Raw genomic sequence first — 26,507 nt, forward strand, 5'->3', positions numbered from 1 at the left:
AGTGAAATGAATACATTATGTGTAAATTTAAATTCCTGGGTCAAGTGCAAGTTCTTGACTCTCCTGGCCAGGAATGGTGAGATAAGCAAATCTGGACTTTCGAGGTGTAGAAATCAGGAAAAGTGACCTCAAACACTGCATCTTTGCTGTTTGACTGAGACTTTTCAATACCTAGAGATCAACACTATCATCTGTAACTTAATAGTTATTTAGCAGCAAGTCTTGTTGTGCACTGTAGAATTGCCATGCACAGTAGTATCAGTAAGTAGAAAGGTCGTGCTTTTTCATGCTATCATTTGTGAGGTAGTGAAGGATGAAAGAGAGAAAAGAAATTGTGCACTAGTAATGTGTTCCCTTAAGTCATGTGCTTAAACATTACCTAACAAGTGGGAATACTTAACTTCAAATACCACTTTAAGAGGAAAAGAGCAGTATATTAACAGTCTAATAAAACTCATACAATCACAGAATAGTTGGAAGGGACTTTAAAGATCGTGTAAGTCCAGCCCCCCTGCCATGGGCAGGGACACCTCCCACCAGACCACGTTGCCAAAGCCCCATCCAGCCTGGCCCTGAACACCTCCAGGGATGGGGCATCCACAGCTTCTCTGGGCAGCCTGTGCCAGTGCCTCACCACCCTCTGAGTGAAGAATTTCTTCCTTATACCTAAACTAAGTTTACCCTCTTTTAGTTGAAAGCCATTACTTCTTGTCCTATCTCTATACTCCCTGACAAAGAGTCTCTCCCCACCTTTCCTGTACGCCCCTTTAGGTACTGAAAAGCTGCTATAAGGTCTCCCTGGAGCCTTCTCTTCTCCATGGTGAACAACCCCAACTCCCTCAGCCTGTCTTGATATGAGGTGCTCCAGCCCCTTGATCATCTTTGTGGCCCTCCTCTGGACTTCACTCCAGCGTGTTGATCATATCAAGCATATGTAGGGGAGAGAATACAGTGAAATGATCGGGCCCAGCCAGCACGGGTTCACGAAAGGCAGGTCGTGTTTGTCCAACCTCATCTCCTGCGACTGTCTGACCAGACTGGTAGATGAAGGAAGGGCTGTTGATGCAGACTACTTAGACTTCAGCAAAACCTTTGACACAGTCTCCTGTAGTATTCTCCTGGGGAAAGTGGCTACCTGTGGCCTGGACGGGTACACTTTTTGGGTAAAGAATTGGCTGGAGGGCTGTGCCCAGCGGGTAGTGGTTAATGGAGTTAAGTGCAGCTGGCGTCCTGTTACAAGCGGTGTCCCCCAGGGCTGGGGGTCTATCTTGTTTAGTATCTTTATTGATATAAAAAGATTGATATCAAAGAGCAGTCAGGCACTGGAATGGCCTGCCCAGGGAGGTGGTGGTGTCACCGTCCCTGTTGGAGTTCAAGAAACACCGGGATGAGGTGCTACAAGATGCAATTTAGTGTCTTAGTGGGTAGTATGGGTGATGGGAGGACAGTTGGACTAGATGATCTTGTAGGTCCTTTCCAACCTTGTGTTTCTATGATTCTATGATTTTGTTTGTTGCATATCTTTCTTATAACTCCCCTTATTTCCTCCTTACATGTAACATTAATTATTTTTGGCATGAGTTAATGTCTTGGGCTTGGCACTTTTTTTTCTCTCCTTTTGATGCTGTTTTCAATATATTTTATTTTGCCATCAGTGTGCTCTTTTCTGTTGTCGGGGGGGGGGGGGGGGGGGGAAGGGGTGGGAATGAGGTTAGGTTTGTAAATGTGATACCAGGCTGCAAGCACCTCTTGGTGTGACTTAATATATTCCTATTGGAAGAGTGAGCAATAGGTCTGTGGTTTACTTGTCAACAGGTCCAGAAAAGTATGTCTTGGTACTGTGCTTAATAAAAAGCTATCTTTAAAAATAATAATAATAAAAAAACTAAATACTCTTAAAACAAATTGTTTCCCTTATTTTATTTTCAACAGTTTTTTTAAAAGAACAAAATAAATAATAATAATAATAAAAAAGCGTCAATGTCCGTCTATTTTATTTGAGGGATCTGAAATACATTTGCTAATCCATAACCAGAATCTGCTCAGACTTGCCAGCAGCACAAGGGAAACTGATGAGAGGAGTTGAGGAAAATGCATCAATCAACTCTGTAATGTGTGTGCTAGGAAATCTAATTATCTGATTATTGCTGTAGCACTTCAAAAGTGGGGCAGCAAGTCATAGTGACTAAGTGATTAGTGAGTCCTGGCAAGGAAAAGGTGAGAACTGTTATGTTCAAGCTGAGTGCTGTCAGCATATAGTGTCTTTTTGCCTCTGCTTTCTTTTCTCACAGTGTGGAATTGGGGATTAGTACAAAACTAATTCACTTCTCATGCACATAGTGTGGTCAGCCATGCAGAAGCACTGGTACAGTGAACGTATAACAAAATCCAAAGTGGTGAACAGACACCGTAGAGCCTGGCAGAGGGTGAATGCTGGGTGAAGAGCTGTCCTTCACACTATTTTCCTCCAGTATTAAGTCACAAGTACCTTTCTATCATTACTGCATAGCTATTGAAAAGTTTTTTTTTTTTTTTTTTTTTGTTCTTTTTTTCTTTTTCTTTCTTTCCTTGTAAGCTGCTGGTGGCCCAGAAAACAGTGAGGAAGAATGAGTCTGAATGTATTCTAACCGAGCAGTGAACCTGGGAAGTTAAGGAAAAGGAAGATTTTGTGTTTGTGTGGTACATTCCTTTAACAGAAAGCTGGTAAATGAATAAAAACTCTGAAATTAAAAATTGGAATTGGGGAGCGGGGGATCCTTGTGTACAGGGGTGTGCTTCATGGCAAGACAGTATGCTGGAACCAGGTCAGAGAAGATTGCGTCGAAGGATGCCTGGATGTAGGCAAGGAGAAGCAGAGGAGAGCAAAAAAGGTGACTCCGGGTGCAAGTTCTTCTAAGTTTTCAATGAAAACTGATGGACTATTGCCAAGTCAGGAAGGAAGAGTTCATTTTATATATATATATATATACATGTATATATAATATCCATTCTTTTTCCTATTTTTTAGTAAGGTTTTCGTAGCAGCAGGGAGAGGATGGAACTGCAAGGCTGCCCTGTGCTGGATGCAGCCAATTCTACAATGGACCCACCACTGGACATAGATGAACCTAAACCCATCAGTGAAGCTGGTGGAGCCTCAATGAAAACATGCATAAGAAAGGGTAGAAAAAGCTGAAAAAGAGGAACAACATGGCGGTAACTGTAATAGGAGGAACTCTGCTGGAGTGGTAACATCCCTGATGTGTTTGCAACTTATGAATAACCCACATTGTTGGGAGATGTCTGGAAGGAAGTTGAACAGGGGAAAGGGGAAATTTTTTTTTTTTTTTTTTAATAAGTGCTGTCTTTGTTCTGTAATACCAGAATCAGTAAATAAATGGTTTTCAGTTGGAATTCATTGAAGTTTCCCAAGTCTAGATTTACAGTCCTACGATGAAGATGAGGATTTTTTTTTTCAGATCAGATAAATGGGGATAAATGGGCATGGGGGGGGGGAGATAAATGATGTGGTGTACAGCTGGCTGAAATTAACGTCTGAGGAAGCACAAGGGAAACAGGATTTCATCGTAGCCTTCATTCCTGGGAAGGTACTTCTAGAAAATGATGCTGGGCCAGGTGCTGAGTCTCCTTTAGAGCAAAAGGGGTAGAAGCAAATGGGAACTGAACACTCCTGTCACAGAAAAGGCTCTGAGAACTAAATGAGGTCCTTCTGGGCAGCCTCAAGTGGGATGGGAAATTATGACAGAAAAATCACGAAAACGCCCTTGCATTTTACTTTATCTCTGGCAGAAAGCAGAGCTCGGGCTTTCTACTCCGAGGAAGGCACCAGTTCCCTCACAGCCCCGCTCCCTGTGCAAAACCCCTCGTAGACAGCTCCAGTTTTATGCTCGCTTTTGCTGAAGGAGCCTCTCCGAGGTAGGAGAGAGGAGGAAGCCTGGCCCGAGGCTGTCCCCCGTCCCCGTCCCTCTCAGTGCCGCCCCCGGCCGCCATTTCTCCCCATCTCTCCCCCGTCCCCTCCGCGGCCGCCATTTTCCCTCCGCCCCTCCCCGCGCCCCTTTTATAGCAGCCCCCGCGCCGCCATTGGCTCCTTCCCATCAGCGGGGCGGGCCTTTCCCCTTCCCGCCCGCCAATCGGCCGCGCCCTCCCCCTCCCGACGCCGCTTCCGGTCGCGTGGCCCCCCAAGCCCAATGGGCGGCCGGCGCGGGGGGGGGTGGGGGCGGGACGCCTCATCCTCACCGAGGCAACGGCGCGGCCGGGCGGTTCCGGGGGCGCGCGAGGCCGGCGGAGGGCGGCGGCGGCGGCGGCGGCGGCGGGTGAGTGCTCGGCGCCCGGCCCCGCCCCCCCCCGCCGCGCCCCGCCCCTCCCCGCCCCCCCCCCCCTTGGCCGGCCGTTAACGGCCGCGCGGGTTCGCGCGCGCTGCCGGGCGGAGGGGGGCGGGGCGCGGAGCTCCCCCCGGTGACGTCACCCCCGGGGCGGTGGCGGAGGCCCCGCCCCCTCCGGGCGTTGCCATGGCGACGGCAGCGCTGAGGCGGCCCCTCAGGAGGGCCTGGCGGGGGGGGGGTGCGGGATTTCCGTGGTGTTTTTTCGCAATAAAAGTTGCTTTCCTGCCTTATTTTCGTGCGTCTCTGTGGCTCCTCGTTGCTCGTTGCGTGTTCATTGCATGCTGTCTCTCCACGCACCGCTCCTGCCCTGCGCCCCCCAGCCCCCTGTCAGTAAACGGAAAGCCCCGAAACGCGACAAGCTCCCCCCCCCCCAAAAAAAAAAAACACAAAAGCTCCCAAAACGAAAAGCCCCAAAACGCCACAAGCTGCCCCAAAACGAGCCCTCCGCATGGCCGGGGCTCAGACGGAGCCACCCCCGCGTGCGCTTCCCCCTCCCCTCACGCTCGGGCCGCGGCGGGTGCCTGCCCCCGGGGCTGGGGCTGGGGCTGGCTTGTTTGTTTTTTCTAGGATTTCCCCGCTTGTCGCCTTTTAAATGCAGTAAGTACGCGTGGCTGCCTCGCTGGGGCTGTCCTGGCGTGCGTCCTTCAGCAGGGCTTTCCCTGCCGTCTCTGTAGCTGTGTGGTGAGGAGGAATGGGGTCAGGGCTATCCAGGGTAGGAGAGGAGAGGTGAAGCTCTGCGGGCAGCTGGGGAGGGAAAGGCAGGCTGAAGTGGAAGCAGCAAGTTTGGGAATGGCCCTCGAAGAAGGGTGTGGAAGGGAAGGGACTGGGCAAAAATTAATGTGGAAGGATGTTAATGAGATGAGTTTAACGTGCGTTGTCTTTTTAGCTTGCTGTGCAAACCGTACAGCTGCCTCGCTCGTAAAAATCACCACATCCTCAAACCCGAGTGCGTGTCAAGGCCTAATTAGGATTTTCAGTCTGGAGCTATACTGTTATTTAGGCTTTAAATAGCATCTGCATCCTCATTTTTAAAAACGATTTCTCTCCCATCTTTATTACCGTACCTACCACCATACTATTTTTCTTCTATTTCTGCAGGAATACGTGGTCCATACTTGCTCCTCTATCATACTTCAGTCTTTGTAGTGCCCCTGTTAGGTGTGAGGTGCAGGGAAGTGGAGTCTGTAGCAGACAGGCTGTGTTTCGGGTCACCTCCCGTACCAATGGCTGCTGGAGCTCTCTTGCTTCTTGTTAGCCAAAAAGGAAGTAAATTGTAGTGGCTGTGACGTTAATTTGAGCTCTGAATTCTGTACATGAGACTTGCAGTTGGATGTAGTTTATAAAAGATTTTACTCTCTGTAGAATCTGTGTGTTGTAGAGGTAATTAATTTTGTATGAATAAATGTATTTATATTCACATAATTAAACATAATTATTTGTACTGTGTTTATAACTATATGAAGATACATATATGTATTTAGCACCTAAGGGGGAAATGAGTGGAAAGAAGTAACTTCCTAGAAAGCTGTGCTAATTTACAATGTTGCAAAGATGGCTTTGGTAAAACAGTAACTTTGTTCTGTGCCAGCGCAGAGTGTTGACAAACAACATTTGCGTTGTTATGGTTGTTTAAGCGGAGTAGTATTTAATTCCTGGAGTGAGCTGTATAGCAGTTGCAAAATTTGTGGTTTAAATCCTACATATTAAATATCCTTTATTTCACTTATTAGTGTTTTTAGGTTACAAGTAGTCCCTTTAGGGGTGATAGATGTCAGGCTGGAATATCTTGATGTATTATCGGAGGTCTTCATCCATGCATTACAGCGACATGCTTGTTCACTTCCTGAATTAATCCGACACATAGAATGTGCTTTCAGTTTACCAGCTGAACTAGAGGAGTGATAGTGTCGCTATTTGTCTGTAGATAAGAGAAGCAGTAAATACAGCACATTTATTTTCTGACTCTTGAGGAATACAATACGTTTTTCTGTACTATCATTTGGGAGCTTTTACTTTCTATTCTAGAAAATAGTGTCAGTTTTTCCATGAACTTTCTATAAACATAAAATTCTATAAACACGTTAAGGGTTAAGATCCAAAAGCTAGCTAAAAGAATGGGTTTACTAAATTATTTGACTTTGACTTAAGTGTATTGTGGTTCATTAATAATCATGGTAGCTGTTCTTTTTCTCTAAGCAAACTTTCCTTTACTGTCTTGGGCTTATTTGGCATTATTTTTAGAAATACTTTGCAATTAAAAAAATATTCCTTTTTTCTCTTTCTCCTGTAAATTAATGGAGAACAATAAGGGGAGGACGTAGAAGGCTATGGAAGACTAGGAATGAGTTCATTATAGGATCTTAAACAGCTTTTTCTTTCAAAAGAAAGAAAAAGATAAGGCATTATTTTTATTCAGATGCTGCAATTCTGTGGAGAATGTGTTAATAATTTCTGATAGGCTTGAATTTGTGTTAATGTATGGTTTCTACATCACCTATGTAAAATATCAACACAAAATCATGCAGGCAGCTGCCAGCACGTGATTTCAGGATAGGAGGTTATGCACGTATCAGTACATACCATCTTTTAGCTTTTGCTAACATTGTTATAATGATGCTTAGGACTTTTCACACGAGAAGAGGATGTCACTTTTAAGAGGCCAAGGTTATAACTGTGAAGCATCATTGTGTTTAAAACTAGTTAGGCATGCTGGGTGGAGAAATATGGTGTAATGTTGAATAAAAGAAGACCATGGAAAGCAGCTTTCTCAGTCGTGTGCAAGCCTTAGTTCAGCAGTTCCCTAGAACAACTGCCTAGGTTATTAGGTTCATGTCTCTTAAGGGGAGCCTAAAGGCTGATTCCAACTTGCAACATGGACTTTTCCAGCTGAGTAGGTTATCTTAAGTCATGCTGATACTGCTAGCTAGGAAAGAGGCAGAACTTAGAAGCCCTTCTTTCAACAGGTGCTCTCGCCTTGTTTCAAACATGTCTTCCAAAAATTCTTTCTGATGTTGATATATATGAAATATGTCTGTTGGAAATCCATATCTAACGTTTGCATGTGATTTGGTTTTAGGATGATTCCTCTCCAGAATTTATTTTTGAATGGAAGCATGCTCTTTTCCAATAGAAGATGGTGATCCTAACGTACGATCATGGAGAAGGGGATAAGTTCGATAGAAGTGTTACCTTCCAAATCATCTCAGGTTACAGCTGTAAAAGTGGTGGTCAAAGAGCCCGAAACAAAGCAAACCCAAAGAGGGAAACGAGTGGGATTTGTGCTTGTTCATGCAGGTAAGCCACAGAAGCATAACAGCTGGAGTGGAAATAGTGTGTATACAGACTAAATATCAACTGAAGTTTTATATTGGCTGTGGTCTGCTAGTATGTTAATGAAACATTTAATGAAATGATGTAAACTTTGGATGTAGATGTGTGAGTGGAGAGTTTGTGTGGAAGTTGCATTGGCTGGAGAATGTTGGGAGCTGGTACTAAAAATGTAATTTTTGGTGTTCTGAATGGGGTGTGTGTGTGTATACGTATTTGTATATATAATTATATGCATTTGCTCTTTGTCAAAAAAATCCTTAAATTTCACAGTTGTAAAACATCAAATTCTTCAGTTACATCTGCTAATAGGGAACCCTGCAAAATGTGAGAGAGGTCTATTCCAGTCTGTTTCTTTACCCTACAGAAGGATCAAATAGAGCTCTTTCATTACTGACAATTTTTTGTCTAGCTTGTCCTTTAGCATGTCTAGTTAAGACTTTCTGAAACCTTAGGCAATGTGTTGCAGTATTTGACTCTTTTTATACTTTGAAGGTTTTCTCCAAGTCTATTTTTTTTATTGTGTTCTTTTTTAAGTGAATTGTTATTTATTCTTTCCACATGTAACAAAGAGGTCTTCTACTCAGATGTGATATAAAAATGATGGACTATGTGTCTCTTGTTCATAAATAATTTTTAATAGGTTCCTTTTAAATACCGTAAGTCTTGAAAATATGAATAACATTTACATCTGGATATACATTTGTTTTTAGCTGCTGAAATCCTTCAAGCAAAACCCAAAAAGTCTCCATGGTGTTTATTCTCGGTTGATATTGGAAGACCCTGGTATTTTATTTAAAGAGCAGATTGAATTGATCAATACCTTACTCTTTGCTGGGTTATTTTACTATTTAAAATTCCATTTTTTTTCTTTGCTAAAAGTGTTACAACTGATTTTATTAGAGTTTATCAAGGCTGGCATTCCTAAAGGTGAGGAAAGGGAAGTTGAAATCAATACAAACGTGTTTGTCAAGTTTAAAAAAAAAAAAAAAAAAAAAAAAAAAAAAAAAAGGAAACTAAGGGTCAGCGTGCTAATCTTGTCTGCTGTTTTTCTGGTACTGAATTGAATCAAATAGTGGACACTGATAAATTTCCCAGGTATGGAAATAGGGGACAGTGCCTAAAACCAGGTCAAAATGGGTAGGTGCAACAGGATAGGCATAGAGACTGAAAATGAGAAAAAGACGAAAAAGTGATCCATCCTTATTTCAGGGACATCTTCTGGTTCTAAAACTGGAGTAATGAGCTCTAAGAGTGCAGCATAAATATGAGAAAATAAACAAAATAGTAATTGGCCAGCTTACAAATCAGCAGGAAAAGGAAAATTGGAGTTTGACTTTTTTTTTTTTCCCCCACACGGATGGAGGTTAAATGAAATAGCAATGCTGGAAATCCTTCATGAATGAACAAAACTGGAGTCGCTTCAGGAGTGTTTATAGGAACAGATTATATGACACTAAGATTTACACCTGTATGCTCTGTACTCTGTAAGTGTATTTGGATGGCATAAAGTTGTCAACCACTGATACAAAAAAGAAATGCTAATGTAATCCAGACACCTTCTGTTTGCCTGTGTCGTAATTCTTGCTTTGAGCTATAGGCAGTAGTTTGCTAAGTGGTATAATCTCTTTTTCTTTTGTCTAATTGTAGGTGCAGGTTATCATTCTGAATCCAAAGCTAAAGAGTATAAGCATGTGTGCAAAAGAGCCTGCCAGAAGGTATGTCTTACCATCTCCACAGTCTTGTACTGGGTGTGTAAGAAATATACAGGGAACACTGTCCCTTTGCTGTAAATAGGCATGTTGTAGTTTAGCTGCTCATGAACGTGTGCATTGCTAGAGGAAAAAATGGAGCAGCAGCAGTTAACATGATGGCTGTACAGAGTCACTACAGTGCTTGGCCCCAAGTTGCAGCAAGTTTGATATTTTGGTGGTGGCAAATAAAAGACATCAAAGGAATGACGGAGAACAAACAGGTAAGCTCGCAGTAGTGCCTTCACAGGATATTCTTACAGTTTCTGCACTGCTTCTGTGGTTCTGGGATTACCTGAGCTGAACATGGTGCCTGGATCTTTCTTTCATTAATATCCACTCTTTTTGGAGTTTATTTAAGCCCAAGCATCCAGATTACTCCATAAATATAGGGATTTCTAGAATTCCTTTCTTCTTGATAGCTCTTAAATTTTTAATAAGAGGAGAGGTAGAAACAACAACTAAAAAAAACCAACCAACCAACCAAAAAAAAAAATCCTTTTCCCAAAGTTAGAAAGGAAGAAATGGCACAATTCGCATTCCTATTGAAGTATGTATAAAAATATATACTTACTATTTTTATCTACCTTGAAAACTTGGCTTTGGAGCTGGCAAATCTCGTACACGAAGTGTTAAATAAGAAGCTGGAATACCGATCTCCAAAATTCATAATGCCTTTTGCTTTCTCCACGGAGATGGAGCTGAGGAGCCTGGCAGGCTTTTTGGAAGTGTTCCAGAGCTGGAATCTAATAATTAATTAACACTTCATCTTTACAGCTCTGTTGCTCAGTCCTAATACAAATCTAATTTTTTAATGAGAAGCCTCAAAAAACATCCAAACTTAACACCAGCTTCATTAAAGTTTTACATTAACCCTGATGATAGTAATTTCTTAGCTAATTATGTGTGGAAAAGAGGTTGTTTACTGTTGAATTTGTCTAATTGGAGACTCTGTTTGTTTCCTTAAGCTAGGTAGCCAACATAAATAAGTTGTATGAAGAGCAAACAGTCATGGGTTTGTCTTGCTGCTTAAGATATAGCCATAGCTGTTTTCTGGAGGTTACCTGAGGGAATAGGATGAGATGTGTTAGTGTTAGGCTCTAGAACTCTCCTTGTGCGTGTGCATGCATATAAAATCTGAAGATAACTTTATCATATATGATTTGTTTGTATGAGTTGTCTTTTAGATGAGTTCATTTGTTGATAATGTTCAATTTCATGATCATTGCCATGTATGGTACTAGGGATTGTTGTTAAATCTTGCAAAGAAATTAGAAACTTCTTGACTGAAACATTGTGTTTGAGGAAGTCAGGTATGAGAATTTGTTTTGCTACAAATTTGAGCTTGCAGGAATCTGCTACTAAATGCAGTGGTGGAATGTCTGAGGAGTAAAAAGCCATCAGATCTGCCCTCACATGGTGCATGGCCGTGATTTCCAGCGTATCTTGTTTTTCTGTCTTCTTACATCTTAAAGTCATTTGGTGAAGATTCTCTTTTGTACAGGAATAGGAAAATATGACACTTAGTGATAAAATATTAGAATTTCCTAATCATCAACTGAAAATTCTGTTTTACAGGCAATTGAAAAGCTACAGGCTGGCGCTCTTGCAACAGATGCAGTGACTGCAGCACTTATAGAATTAGAGGTAAGAATTTTTGACAACTAAAATATATCTCAGGCACATCGTCACATTTTTCTGTAGGAAGGTACTAATTCAAGGGGGGAAGGTACCCCCCCTTGAATCTACTGCGATTTCCCTTTTTGTGTCTTAAATTTAGTTATCTGTGCAGATAGGGAAGCTATACTAATTTTATCTTGCCTTTTCGTTCTTTTTTGGAATAAATGTGTTTAAAGACTTCTAAAACTGCCAAGTGAATAAAAGTTCTGTACTTGGTTCAAATTGGTTGTTATCTCAGGTATGTTTTATCGGATAGTCTTTAACAATAAAATTTAAACAAACAAACAAACAAAAATGATTAAAGATTTATCCAACCCTTTTTAGGGAAGTTCTGACTTACAGGTGGGCTGCACTGGCTCTACTTCTTAGGTGGGGAAAAATCATGCTACTGGTAACATTGGCTAACCAGATGGCCTTGAATAAGTTCTCTCTCTCTCTTTTTTTTTTTTTTTTTTTTTTTTTGCATTAGTATCTCAGTTATGTTTAGTTTCTTCAAATTATAGTCCAAAGAATTTAGATGTAGTTAATCCTTAATAACTGTATTAATGCTCTCAGGTAGCAATTATATTGATGTAACTGTCTCTGATGTGCTTCCTGGATTGTGTTATTCATATCTTTTTCACTCCTTCAGGATAATATTGCAGAAGTGATTGTATAAATTTAAGGTTGCTAGTCTCTGTCCAATTAAACGACTATTAGAAAATGAAGTAGGAATTTTAAGTTCTCATTTGTTCCACATCATACTTGAGCTATGCACTTGAATTAATGTAATTCATGAAGGCTTTTTTCCTTATATTTTCACTTTTTTTCCTCTATGATCTCTGTCCGATAGGATAGGAGAATAGAAGCAGTCTATTTGGTGAAATGCAGCTTTTTGTAAAATTATCTTTTTTTTTCCTGATTTTCATGACCAGCTGTATATAGAAGGGTAGGACAAGTAATGCTTTTATTCAAAATGGATTTTTTATTTAAGATACAAAGAATCACTAATTATAAGGAGATGAGCAGCTGTTTGTAAGGCATTTGGAAGAGTCTTTTTTTGGAATGGTGGGATTTTACAGCATCTGACTTTAGTGAAAGGTCCCTGTGAAAAAAGGAAAAGGGGAGTAAAGCTAAAAGAATTTCTGGGATATAAATGAGGAAGTTTAATATTAATGATTGTCCCAGGTTCACTTATCCTCATGGCAGTAATTGTTTTATCCTCTCCAACTTTAGTAGTAAAAAAAAGGAAGGTGATCTAAGTGTTCTGCTGTAAAAATAATGTCCTGGTTTGGGAATGTATTGTCATGTTTGAGAGGAGTAGCAGTGGATTTGCTCACACACGTGTTTAGGAAGTATTAATTAACATATGTGGTAGGGCTAGCGTAAGGCAGGCAGTATGTACCTCCATATGCATTAGGCATGCTGACTAGGTGCCAAAGCTTCAGTCATACTTTTAACTTGGTGAACTTTTTGACTTTGAAGAGTACTCCAGGTCTCCACCGAACTGTTCAAATAGGCTTTCATGTGCTATCTTACACATTAAAATAGATCTAGGTGAGAATAAAAGATAAATTCTCTGTAGAGGAATTACTTATGATGCACATCTATAAGCTAACTGAATCTGCTGTTTTTCTACAAGATTGTTTTGTGATCCAGTTCCCTCCTTATTGGAAGAAAAATTTCATATTTTGTGTTGTGATTTGTATTGTGTTCCTTAACTAAGTAGAAGAAAACATATTTTAAGAAGCTCAACTTAAAAGCTATGTATCTCCTTGCAGCTGTGCCCGGGGTAATTATTTTCTGTTTTTGATATCCCTAAGAAAATCTTTTGCTGTAATAGATTTAAATATTCTGAAGTGACATCTTACAGATGTCACGGCTTTAAGATGAAATTAAAACATATTTAGGGAATTAATCTGATCAGCAATCTTTTTCTTCTTTTCTGTCCTGCTACTGCTCTGGTGATGCCTACCATCATTCTACTTTCTGTTTTTATAATTGTATTAGGTAGTATTTTTATGTGTACTGTTGTACAAAACCTGTTTATTTATTTATTTATTCATGTTTTTAAGATTAATTATTATTTTTTTTCAGGCTATTCTTCCACTGTTCTCAATGTAATTATTGGCTTTCATTTACTCATTAAGTGATCTATATAACTTAATTGTGCATCATTCTCTTTTTTTTACTGTGATAAAGAATATTGGGTTTGGGATTTGGGCTTCTTTTAAATTAAACTTTACAGCTATGCAGTTACATTGAGGAAGAATCAAAGGTATACTCAGAACATAAAATGGTGTGTTTTGCAGTGGCAATTTTTTGGAACTGGTATGAGAAATTCCAAAGTGTTAGATGGTCTGCTTTGAAAATGTTGAAAGGTTTGTGTCCACTCATATCTCATGGCGAACACCACCTCTAGGGATGTCCATCTTTTCTCTAGCTGAGTCTTCTGTTTTACTTCCAGTTCTTTTCCTATTTCTGTCTGGAAAACAGAAACTGCATGTGGCAAACCAACAAAGCAAACAGAGAAAATGTTCTCTTTCATTATGAGACTTTATAGGTAAAAATGTAGGTTTGTATGTTGACTGTCTCTCTTGTGAGATATCACTACTCTTGTTTATGCAGAAAAAATATTGACGTTTTCATCAAGTATTTTAGCATTTCAAATTGGGAAGTACATAGTAAAAATCTGTATAAAAACTGTTTTGTTTGTTTGCATCTGCCAATGCAATATAGATTAAGGTAATGAACAACAATATTTTGTATTACATGATAACAGATTCCATTGTGGAATACTGTTTCAAACTTCTTTATATTTTGGTTGCTGTAGAACACATTACAGTGAGTTTATCTGAAATATTTAATCTCTTTTACAGTTCTGTAGAGTTTTTCATGCTGTATTCCAAAAATCTGTAGTCTTTGCAAGACACACAAATCTTTTCATGGAAGTGTCACAAAAGATTAATTTTTTTTCCCCTCAGTTCCGCTCAATTACACAACTCCTATTACACAGAATTTCAGCTAATCCAAGAGGCATCACTTCAAAGACTTGTTGAGGCGCAAGACTTGCTCTTGATCTTTTATGAGCAAGCTGACAGTTTGCTTGTGGTATGCTGTCTGTTTTTTGTTTTATTTTTGCAGGCTCCAAATGGAGAATGAACAGCCTTTTTTTGTTGGACTTTGAATCTCAAATGAAATAGTGGATAGATTAACATATAGTGCTAATAGTTTTTTGAGGAAAGGTAGATTACTTTTACAAAACAACAACACCTGACCCAGAATACTGTTGAAATAACTGCACTGGTCTTCATACATCAGCTGTATTTTGTAAGTTGATTAAAGGCAGTTAACGTTTTCCAGTTTGTGAACTCTGTCATTGCAGAGAAACAAATGAACAGGTTACATTTTCAGCTTTTGGTAATAAAATGGATATGGACAAGGTGCTTCATAAAACTCATCATTTACACTGTATTCTTCTACAAAGACATGAGCCCAGAATCATTTATTATTGCAATCTTGCTATCAGCCACCATATGAAATCTGAACTTGCCTTGAAAAACAAAGGGATTTGGGCAGGTTTTGTTTTTTTTTTCCTTATGAAACTTTCAGTTTTCAACAAAACCACATGATGATTGAATTTATGGCTGGCTGGAGAAGTGATGTGCAATTTCAAGCTTAGAGTATAGAGCACTTCAGAGGGTCTACTACTCAAATATCAGAGACGAGGGTGTAAGTTTGTTGTAGAGGATGACGAAGATATTAAAATTTCTCTAAGTGTAGTCTTAGTTTGTTAATATTATGTTTACATTGCGTGTTTCTTTAATTTGACTTCTGTGGAATATTATTTATGAACATCATTTAAATTGGAAATTAATGTGATTGATGGGAAGTGGATGTCACATTTTGCTTTTGATCTCCTTGCTACTAAAATTCCTGTATTTACTTTGCTTGTTTTTTTAGCCTCAATTCAAAGGAACACAAAGCAAAATTTTGCATTGAAGTAGTTTACTTCTTGTTGAATTGTGGTTGGTTTTTAAACATGATTTATTAATTTGATAGTAAATAAGATTTTGGAATATAGAATCTTAGTCCCAAGGATATATTTTTAAAGCTGAAAGGACGATGCCAGCAGCACTGTTGGGGTAAGGCAGTCGCCATAGATGAACATTAAATGGATAATGAACTGGAAGTTGTTAATTCTAGTTAAAAGCATTGCTGTGATATTTTGCAGCAGAGTGACTAACAGTAATCTGTGACAAAAGTGTTCTTTAAAAACATCTTAGCTGATTTAGTTGAAAGGGACCTAGGTCATCCTTGAAGACTGACTTCTTGTCACTGAATTCCCACAGAAAAATGAATTTTAAAATTGCAGTGTGTAGAAAGAAATGGCTGTAGACTTTGAAATCCTTTTCAAAGTTGCAAATAAACCTTGGCCTAAACTGTAGCAAAGATGAATGTAATGCTCTTTAATACATGTCAAAATAGAACATTTTAACTATTTGCCTAGATGTAATTCTGGACTATTAGAGTTGAGTAACATCTTCAAGCATTCCAACTTTGACCACAGCTAGAAACTTCAGCATGCCTGTGATTGCTGCCAGAACATTTTCAAATACATCTTGAAATAAAAAGGAGTCTACAAATGAAAATGATACCCTTGGTAGCTTAAGAGTTTTTACAAGATGGGCTAACTTTGGAAAATTAAATTCTTGTTCCACATCTTAAAGCTTTGTATTATCTCTTTACTACAGTTTCAAGTTTTAAGTTAGAGATACTTCAGTGATGGTGTAATTGCTGTAGTCTAGTGTTTTTCACAAATTCGAAAGCTTTTGTTTTATTAAAATGATTTGAATAGACACTTGTTTGTCTTCTCTCGTGTTTACTTTTGTGTAGTGGTAGGGCTTGCTGTTAGCTTGCAAAGCTCATGCTGTTTTGCTTGCTTATCTGATCTTTTTCTGACAGCTTAGAGATATAAAGGCTGATCTCTGCGTGTGTTCTTTAAATACAAGTAAATACCTGAATATGCCTACTGGTACAACTTTCTTTTCCTTCTTTCCCTCCCTCCCCCAGTTGGGTACAGCTTGGGGAATCACTTCTTGCAGTTCTGCAGAAGCTCAGTTTATTTTTTGCCTTTTGAAAGCATGCACACTTGTTTTAATAATGTTTCCACATTCCTCAAAGGCTGTGCATTTTCATTTTAAAGCACTTCTTAATTTTCCTAGATTGTATTCCAAAATTTGTTTATCAGAGTCTTGAAATCTTTTGGTCAAACTTTGCGGAGATTCATGTGTTCCAAAAAGAGGTGTATTAACGTGTGGTATTTCATGTCCTTGTCTATTCATAGATGTAGGTGTGAATATCTGTTTCCATTTGTTATAAAGGTTTTTCCCTGCCTCATTTCAAAGGCTTTATATCTCATCTCATCTAATTTCAAAGACGCTCTGGTAGGTGTCAGAGATTCTGTGCTGTTCACACCCAGTTCCTGCGCTGTCTAAAGCTGTTATCAGATCAGCTTTTAGGTTTGTGAAGCTAGAGAGACCACCTTTCTCATGGCAATTCTGAAACTGCATCTTAACTGAGTGCAGTCTCATTGTAAAGCTGCACAGAAATTCTGAGCAGGCCCTTGGAATTTGCTCTTCGTTTCTTTTTTTACTGGAGAAGTTGCTCAGGTTGTGAGTGAGCGTACTGGTAAGACTCCTTAGTTCTGACATGAAAGAGTTGTGCCATCAAAGAGGCACCTTCTGTTTTGTTGGTTTAGATACATAATATGTGGTAAGTAGGGTGACATTCTCATAAATATTTTGTGGTATTCAGAGGGGAGAAACAGGCAGCATTTGCTTTGTCTTGAGATCCTCTCATAAGTCATCTCTTGGTGCATCCTCTATGTTGTGCCAGTGAAGGTGTTACTCCAAAGCACTACTTGATTTTTAGAAATTAACTGAACTAGTGCTACTATGTAGCGTTTTTTTTTTTTGTATTATTATTACTGTTTTCCTTAAACTCTCTTAGTTGTTACATGTATCAGATAGTAGGGAGCTTTGTATCTTTTTGTATCTTGCAGGCAGAAGGATTCTAGACAGAGTAACCAGGATTTCTGTTCTGATAGGTCCTCCCTGCTCCCTTTATGTGGCCCTGACATCCACTTTTAAGGTAACAGCTGTCTTTGCTTTGTGGCTGTGACAGATCTATAGAACACAAAATTCTTGCTCTTTGCTAATGTTTTTGAGTATAATGTACTGAGCAAATGTTTTTGGAACAGAGCCTTAGAAATTAGTCTCAGACTTGCAGATCTCCGTGCTCCGATTACCCGAGAACAAAGAACTTGGAGAGCTCTAGGAGTAAGCACGGTTCATCCTAATGCATTCCTGTTTTTCCTTTGTCCTCCAGGAATTTTTTGCCGTTTACATTCAGATTCCTTCTGTCACTTCTGTGCTCCTTTTGTTCTAAAGCTTCACTGGCTTAATTTTCTTCATAGTTGCAGTCTGGCGAGCAATACAGTTGGCTAAGCCCGCTCCTTCTCGGCAATCTTCCCCCTCTACAAGGCCATCATCTTGGTAGCCTTCCACCTTTCCCCCTTTCTAGGGAAAGTTATTCACTGTGTGCTGAGCTGCAAATGTTTCAACTTCTCATCCACTTTACCTCTTTTCTGTGATGCATATCTGTCAAAATGAACAACACAATGAACGGACACAATGAGTTTGAAGATTTGTTATGGCATGAGATAAAGTGGGATAGGATAAAAATTTGTGCTACTTCTTGGATGCGGAAGAAAACCAGAAAATAAAGATGAGTGGTGTAGAATTAACACAACGGAGAGATTACTGTCTGTTTACTGATTATACATTGATCATGTATTAATGATTCTCCACTGTTACCTTTAAGCATAAAACTCCAGCAAGACTGCATTTTGATAACTGTTTCCAGCCCTAGTGTGCTAAATACCTTATCTCTGTAAATTAGAATCAGTACCTTGCAAAACAGGTTTTGTATTTACTCATTACTGTTCATCTGAAAGTTAACAAAAGAGTACTGACTGGCTGCAAAGGTTTTTTTTATTTCTGTTCTCCCTCTTTCTTTAGTTTCCTTGCATTCATTGCAAACTAGCGTGTGCAAAATAGAGCCAATTCTCTTAACATTTCAGACAGAACTTTGTTTCCAATAGATGTGTTTCCTGATTCTGCATATATTATGTGTATTTGTAACATTACGGCCATCTAATTTCTATGATATATTTACATACGGTCTAGACAACCGTTTTATTTCTTACGTGAGGTTGTTATGCTATTGTAATAAAAACAGATAAAAACTCTAAAAGCGTGCAGCATCTCTAAAATGTTACTGTTTGAATGTTCTGGCCTGTTTTCTTTCTTCATTTTGTACTCAGTTTTGTGCCTGTGTATGAAAAGTGGGGGTTATGTTGACCTAATGGTGAGACTTCTGGACTATGCCACTTTAAAGCTTTGTGATTTTAGAATCATGGTGATGCTCCGAGGGAACGTGTAGGCAACAATTCGTACTTTTACATCTAGTATGTGATGCTTCTTGTTTGAACTTCTTGTTTGACAAACTTGAGTTTGCAAAAACTACAGAAAACTCTAATAAAAGATGCGTTAGTTTTTAATGGGTAATGACTGTCCTTGTGCTAGTGTTCAAAGAGGAATTTTGCAAAGTGAATTTTTTTTATTGGTGCTGATTCCTCATTTCTGTGTGCAAGGCTGAAGTCACAGTCTTATCATCTTAAGGAAACATACGGTTCTGTTTAGCTGCTCCGCCATACTTGAGGGTTTCCGAAGTAGGCTGTGGTCTCTGTGGAAGAGATTTTGACTCATCTTGTAAAGCTTTTGCTTGCATATAAATGATTATCTAAATTTGTCGTGTGGTTATTACTTCTAATAGCACATTATTACACTTGAGATGTATCACACCGAAGAGGGTGTAAGGTATCTACGGTAGTAATTTGAAGTGACCAGTGCAAATTGCTCTTTTTGGTTGTTGTGGTAGATTGAAATACTGCAATAAGAAATTGTGCTGTATAAAGACCGGTGTCACCACATTCGTTATGCAAAGGTCTTGATGTAGTCTGTTATGGATGTGGCCTTACCGCGTTTTATTCTTATTTTTAGGATTCTCCTTTTACAAATGCAGGAATGGGGTCTAACCTAAACCTTCTGGGTGAGATAGAATGTGATGCCAGTATAATGGATGGAAAGTCATTAAATTTTGGAGCTGTTGGAGCACTGAGTGGTATGTTACTTATGTATTGTAAAGCTAACTACTGATCTATGTGCAAAGATCAATCTTGTTCTTTTTTGTTATGTTTCTGGAGGGGGGTGGCATTATAAAATACTTCCCTGTTTAATAAATTCTTTCCCTTTAAGGGGAGAAGGAGGCATTCCCGCACCCTGAAATGCTGCTTTGTGTTGTTGCAGTGTGTTGTCTTGTTAGTTCACTGATAATCTTTTGATGAAGAATGATCACATGAGAAAGTATTCACCAATGCAGTTAAATTTGCTCAAATGGCTTTGGAGAATGAACCTTTATGATATGATAACTTCATATGAAATTGCAATTATCCATCTTTCTATCTACATATTTAAAAAAAAAAAAAAAGAATACTAGCATTTAAATTCCACTCACTTTATATTTGTTTTTGTTATCTGCCACTTTGGGGAACTTACTGTTACGTAATTCAGTCATAAGGTTACCTGATAGTTGATAGTCAGTCTGTTAGTTAAACTGGTCAAATTAGGATACCAAGGAACTGAGATTTCCTTTACAGTGTCAGGAAGCTACATAGATTGCTCAGCAAAAAACTGGAGCTTATTGTTTATTCTCGAGAATGGGTTTAGCTAATCATCTGTCAAGCTGTTTGCCTGTGACATAAAATTTCTGTTTAATATGGATTTTTTTTTCATTATAAATTTTCTCACATGAATAGTTACATTTTTATTATTTGTTTTGTGAAACTATTGCGAGGTTTGATGAATATGCATACAGGATTTATTTAATCTGAGAAATAATGTGTTTTTCTTCTCCTTTTTGCCTAGCTTTACCTTTCATTACAAAACAAATATACAGTCCCAAATAGGGATTGCTGAGCTCTTGCCCTAAGTATGTTCAACAGCCTTAACTGTTACTATTAAATAGCTTTTCTGACAATGTTTCAAGCTTTGTTCTTTATCCTAGAATAGTTCTGAACTGTGGTAATAACTTCCTCATGTAGATATAAATCTAAAATAAATAGTGAAATGAAGTGTTTCAGGGCTTGCTTGTTACAAAAAATACCCTTCAAACCATGGCAAAGGAGAAAATGAGGGAGTGAGAAAAAGCTAAACCTGAATCCTATAATCCCTGTTCTGGCCAGGTAGATCCAAATAAAAGCTTTTTCCGTCTTGAAAAATTAATACTCATAAAATGTCTTTGGCCTGTAGAATACCACTGAGTTAATTTTGAGACTTCTGTGGTAGGCAGTCACTCCTAATATTTCAGTATGCTTCTTTCTTTAAAAAACAGAACAAAAGCAAGTGTTAATTAAAAGGCCTTGCCATCACTGATAGGATATGTGAAGGAAAAACTGATAAAAAGTGTTATTAAATCAAAACATAGCACCCTGAGGTATCTCTTATTGAATTGCCAAAGCCTTGGAAATTAAAGGAAGCTGACTTCCATTGCCAAAATGAACATTAAAATGCAATGTGGAAAAATATTTTAATGTTTTGTTCTTTTTTTTTTTTTTTTTTTTTTTTTGCTAATTTTTCTTTTCAGGGATCAAGAATCCGGTTTCAGTTGCAAATAGGTTGTTGTGTGAAGGGCAGAAGGGAAAACTCTCTGCTGGCAGAATTCCACCTTGGTAATTGTTTTGTTCTGCTTGTCTTTATTTTCGTCTTATGTCTCTACTGCATGTGATATTTGAAGGCTATATCTTATCCAAAGAAGGCTGATGCTGCTTTACATACCAGCTATAGTGTGCTTTTAAAAAGAAGCTAAGTTTTGTTCTCTGATCTTGAAACATCTTGTGCACTTGATGCAGCTGCGCGTAGAAGTATTGTGGATAGATGGGGATGTCAGGTTGTGATAATTTCTGTCTGTGTTATTATTTCCAAATTTATGTCATACTGAATTCTTATGGTTTTTACTATATAATTTTGAAAAATCTGTGAATGCATCAAAAGTAAAGTGAAATTCTACTACCTTTACCTCTGTTTACCGTAAAAAACCAAGCAAGAACACATAGCTTTTAAAAAGTATGTACAAGAATCCTGCTTCATTGACTGTGGCTTTATTTTGTAGCTAAAACATAAAAATTTCCAGTGTTTACTTGGAAGTTGTTTTAAATATGGTTTTAATAGTATTTACAGCAACAATGAAAACATGCTTTATTGATACCGGTACAATACCTGTATGAAAGAGGAAACTATTAAGCACATGACAACTTTGAATATTACTGGAAAGAATCCAAGAATTGTTTTGGAATTGATTGATTTTAAAAGCATCTTATTTTCATCAGCAGTTTAAATTGACAAGGAGCTTGAACTCAAAGTGGTTACCTCGGTTATCATACTCACTGCAAAAAAATTGCTACCATTTGCTCACTGACTGCAATATTGGCAGATGTATTAAATCAGCACTTACGTTGTTTGAAACTCCTGTATTCAGATTTACAGATTTTACTTTCCTTACTGTGTTATTCTTCTTCTAAAACTATCCAAATAGACAGTCTCTATCTGATAGTACACCATTCCAGTTTAAACAGTGAGGAAAACTACTATTTCAGTGTTCTGTAATGCTGCAAAGGTAGGTCACAGATTGGAAACAGGCATTCCAAAACCAGCCCATCAACAAGCAGATGTTGCATTTAAAATTGTTTTCTTTACTAAAAAAAAAAAAGAAAGAGTGATTGTAGTTAGTGAGAACTTCTTTTTTTGGAGGAGTTAACTAAGGAATACTAACTTCAATTTCAGTTGCTGCAAGTAGCTTATTTCTTGAGATTTCAGGAGAAAGCCAGCATTTAGATAAAATATATTAAAAGGGGGTGTCAAATGGGGTGGTTGTTGGTTTTGTTTATTTATTTGTTTATTTTCAGGACAGGGGAGTTTTGTAGTCTCCTACAGGAGCAAGCACTTGGGATTTAGTTTTGTCTCTACCACCACAGTATTTTCTCTAATTGTGGCAAGGAAGAGTACCTGGGATAGTCTGTATCCTATTTCAGCATGTTTTCTGTAACTTCATGACCTAGTTCATGTCGCTATAATTTTAAAAATAACTGAATGGAAAAGAAGCTGTATCTGCTTGTCCTCAAAAGACAAGACTAAAATTTTCCAGCACTGTGCAAGGTCTTGACTAACAAACAATGTAAAAGACAAGGGAGCTGAGATTGTCAAGGTGAGAAGTGAACTGTTTTCAGAGCCAACACATTCAGCTTATTGTGCAAATGCTTTGGATTTTATTTACCTATACATATTTCAATTTTTCCTTCCCCTTGCTGAATTTTGAGTATGGATTTTATTAGAAAAAAACCTAGTCACCTTGGGAACAATCCGTAGTAGTGGAACACAGTAGCTTGCTTTGGTAGATGCTCCTGTATGTGCAGGGTGTCCTGAGTTTGGAGTGGAGCTAATGATCGTGGTAGGTGATGACTGTTGACAATTTCATGCCTTGCCTTTCTGGCAGGGTTTGGCGTAACACGTTCTTGTTCCAGGAGTGAAACATATTCCAGCACAAGCTGGGAAAATATGTTGTCAAGTAGCAAGAGAACAGCTGTATTTTTGGCATTCTTCCCAAGTCTTAGGCTTTCAGTAACAGATTTTTATTTGTGAAGATACACAAGTTTCATCTTGTTTCTTGTGGGCAAATAGTGTGTTGGAGAGTCTCAGATAATGCATAGCCTAAGAACCTATCTTGTTAAAGAAACCTGGTGGCAGAGACAGCTTCTATAGCATGAGCTAAGCTAGCTTCTTGTTTTCTGGCCAGGATGTTTGGCACAGGACCATGTGAGAGAAATTCAGGAACTGAGATCAGTAGAAGTGGCATTATGGAGGGAGAGGCTTGTCTGTAAGAGAACATATGGAGGCAGTCAGTTTGGCCTGTTTACCACTGTTCTGCACCCATTTGTACAGTGACATTTCAAAATGGCACATTCCTAATTTGCTTTAGAATAAATTCTAATGAGTGTGAATTTCTTTATTTGGAGATGGTAAGTTTACTGGGGAGGAGCGATCAAGTGTCCTGACTGGTACATGTATGCAGTTTGCTGGGAACTGCTCTGAGGTCTGGTCATTCTTGAACAATATCTTGTTGTGGAGTTCAAAACACAGAATCCCACTATCCAAATTAAAATTTAAAAAGTTTCTAGTAGAGAATCCCTGCATGGATGAGTGTATTTGTTAAAGCTGTTCTAAGGTCCTTACACCTTCTCTCATAGTTTATTCAGCTCGTTGTTGGCAGAATGTTCTCTATCTGTGATGCAATGATAGAAAATACCGAACTCTTCAATGTTACATATTATCCTATAAGACGTTCCTAATTGTATAACTTTACAAAAGAAAGAACAATTATAGTTGCACAATTGCACATTGGGTGGATCACTGAGAGTCGTCTTTGGTCCCAGAATAATGGATTAGATATTTTGTACTAATAGCTTTTGGTTTTTTTTTTTTTTCATATGCTGAAATGAGGGATACCTGATCTTCCTAAGAGAAAAAAGCTTATTTACATCTTTTACTATTTCCTTTAGATATGTAAGGATTGTAAGATGGTACAAATAGACCTAAATGTCTCCTTTTTTTTTTTTTTTTTTTTTAACAATTCTTTTGTATTATTGATTTCGAAGTTCATATTTCCATCCATTTTTCAGTATTAATAATAATCCATATGGGAAGAAGGACTTCCCCCCTCTCCCCCCTCTGGACATGCAGGATTTTGCAGTTTTCACTCCTGGGATGCACGGTGCTATAGACAGGATATGTATGTTGGGTAACTTGCAGGGCAGTGCATAGTCAAGAATGTGCATAGATTGACGACTCACCACCTTTTATCTCTGTTCTTGATGTCATCTCAATAATTTCTTCAATGCACGAGTGATTTCAGAGTGATTGCTGCATTTTAAAATAAGCATTACAAAATTTGTTACATTCAGGATCACCTTGACCATCTGTCATGAACCTAACCCTCTTCTGCCACTTCTGTTCATCTCCATGTAGCCTGTCTCCATACAGCCCATATTAAATGGTCCTGTTTGGAGCAACCAGCGCCAGGAGAACCATGTTCTTGTGAAAATTTGCCTAAAAGGACCATTTTAAGGGTCCTTTGCCTGCATTTTCACTTACTGTGTTGTAGTTTCCCTGGAATTGGAAAGCATCTCTAAACGTGGACTTGGTGCTGGGAGGACTTGTTCATCTTCTGTGTGTTCGGAGCCTGTACCAGCTGCAGAGCACTCTTCATTTGATACATTTGCAAGAAAGATCTTTTTATCTTGTTTGTGTAGAACCAGCTTTCAGGGTAGCAGAGCAGCACAAACTCTCATTCAGCCTTTTTTGTTTGTTTGTTTTCCCTTTTGGGAAAAAAAAAAATGTATTTTAAACTAGCCTAAAGGCTTTTGAGACTCAGCAGAGGTTCGGCTGCTTTCTGTAGCCCACTGGCTTTGTTCCCTATTTTCCCTCTTCCTCAGTTAATCGTGCTTGGTGGGAGCTGTCTAGGGTTCGTTTTGCTTTTATGCCAGCTTAAGCTATAGCCCTGTTCATGCTTGCCTGCTGCAGCTCTTCTACATAGGTATATGGATGTGTCTTATGGCACCCGAAGTAGTTTGCTAAGTGCCTCCTGGTTCCCACCTTCCCACCTCCCTGTGAGCTGAACCAGATCACATAAACTTGCTTTTTGGGGTGGTGTGAAGACTATTTAGTCTTGTTTAGATTTACAATTATTTGGCTACCTGCAGAACTGAGTTCATGCTGTATGTCTGTAGGATTTGCTAACTAGCTATCTCGGTATCAGTTTAGAGGAGGGAGTACAGGTGGTATGGATAACAAAACACTGAGATCTTGATTTTTTGGCAAACCGATGATTGCAACTCCTCTGTGATTACGTTGTCCTTTCAGGACATCTGAAGTGAAAAATTAAAACAAACAAACAAAACCACTAACAATTCTTTGGGACCAGAACAGGAAAATGGTTTGCCTGTGTCCACCTTGTAACCAGGGAGATGACTCCAGGAATTAAGGACACAAGTGGGAGCAAAATAAAAGTCACATTACTTAAGTTTTGAACAACTTAGTACTTCTTGAACATTCTTGGGGGCTTTTTTTTTTCCTGCTTTGTAAATACTAGTGACTGTTTTTGTGTCTTTAAGTATAAAACAAGCAAGCAATTGTGAGATGTCAGGACAATGTAGCATTTCTGACTGATCTGTGCTATTCAGGTTATCATCTGTATGACTCCTAATATCTGATCTTGGTACTTTTTGCAACTACCCTTCCTCTATTTTATTCAACAGGAAGCGATTACTCACTTCCTGACAATGTATAGTTGAAAGAAAGCTTCCTTTAGTCAGTGGAGGATACTACTTCAGTTTGGCTACAGTTTGCATTTCTCTCTTAAGTTAATATGAGTGCCAGGTCGTTTCTTGATCACTAGCTTACCTAAAAGGAGACACTTGAGTTCTCCCAAAGTACCCGGTAACTTACTCTACAGTATCTTGCAACATGAAAAAATATTTATCTGGAGCTACACTAACAATGGTAAGAAATACATGTTTAACAATTCAAATTCTTATCTAGAGAAACTTTTTTTTTTGACACTTAGGTAAGGAAAGACTGAACTTGTAATGGTTGTGTCATAGAGAAGATGGAAAGTACCACTGCAAAATACTGCATCCCGAAAGCTGCAGGTGTCAGATATAATACTATCAAGAAAATTTGCAGCAGTAGTAATGCCAATAAATTTTCTTTATCAATAATGTTCTCAGGAATTGATAGTATTATGTGGCCAGGGGGACTTTTGAGTAGCTAAAATAACTTTTTTAACCTCTCATATTCGTAATTCTGATATTTCAATAAAGCTTTTTGAAATTACTCTTAAGTCCTTAGTCTTTGCTTCTCGTGCCCATTAGGCAGTTGAGGTATTCTAATTTCAAAAGGGAAATAGGAAGCAGTGACTGGAAACAGGTGTCCTTTCCTATGTTGCTGCTGTTGCTGTTTTTCAACGGCTTTCTGAAAATGTGTAATCTTCAACTACCACATTCCCTTTTTCAGGGAATCAGATTAATTTATCTAAGGGGAAGTGGCATAGATAATTGAGATGACTTTTTTGTTTGTTTTGTTTTCCTAAAAGGTACATGTCTGTGTATAACTCTTGCCATCTTTCATTATCATTGCAGTAAGTGCTGCCTCAC

The 26,507-nt window shown here is 38.7% G+C and overlaps 1 protein-coding gene across 1 annotated transcript in view; it reads left to right on the plus strand.

Annotated features, from left to right (window-relative positions):
* Positions 1-4,291: 4,291 nt before the first annotated feature.
* The window catches only part of TASP1 (taspase 1), an 83,929-nt gene continuing 61,713 nt past the window's right edge, over positions 4,292-26,507 (plus strand). The window contains exons 1-6 of the mRNA XM_084285000.1: positions 4,292-4,313; positions 7,459-7,676; positions 9,360-9,427; positions 11,039-11,107; positions 19,246-19,366; positions 20,888-20,972. Coding sequence (XP_084141126.1) covers positions 7,538-7,676; positions 9,360-9,427; positions 11,039-11,107; positions 19,246-19,366; positions 20,888-20,972 — 482 coding nt within the window. The 5' untranslated portion in view covers positions 4,292-4,313; positions 7,459-7,537. The remainder of the gene's footprint in view (positions 4,314-7,458; positions 7,677-9,359; positions 9,428-11,038; positions 11,108-19,245; positions 19,367-20,887; positions 20,973-26,507) is intronic.

The sequence above is a fragment of the Netta rufina genome, assembly GCF_964035555.1.
Source record: "Netta rufina genome assembly, chromosome: 3".
Classification (NCBI taxonomy): Eukaryota; Metazoa; Chordata; class Aves; order Anseriformes; family Anatidae; genus Netta; species Netta rufina.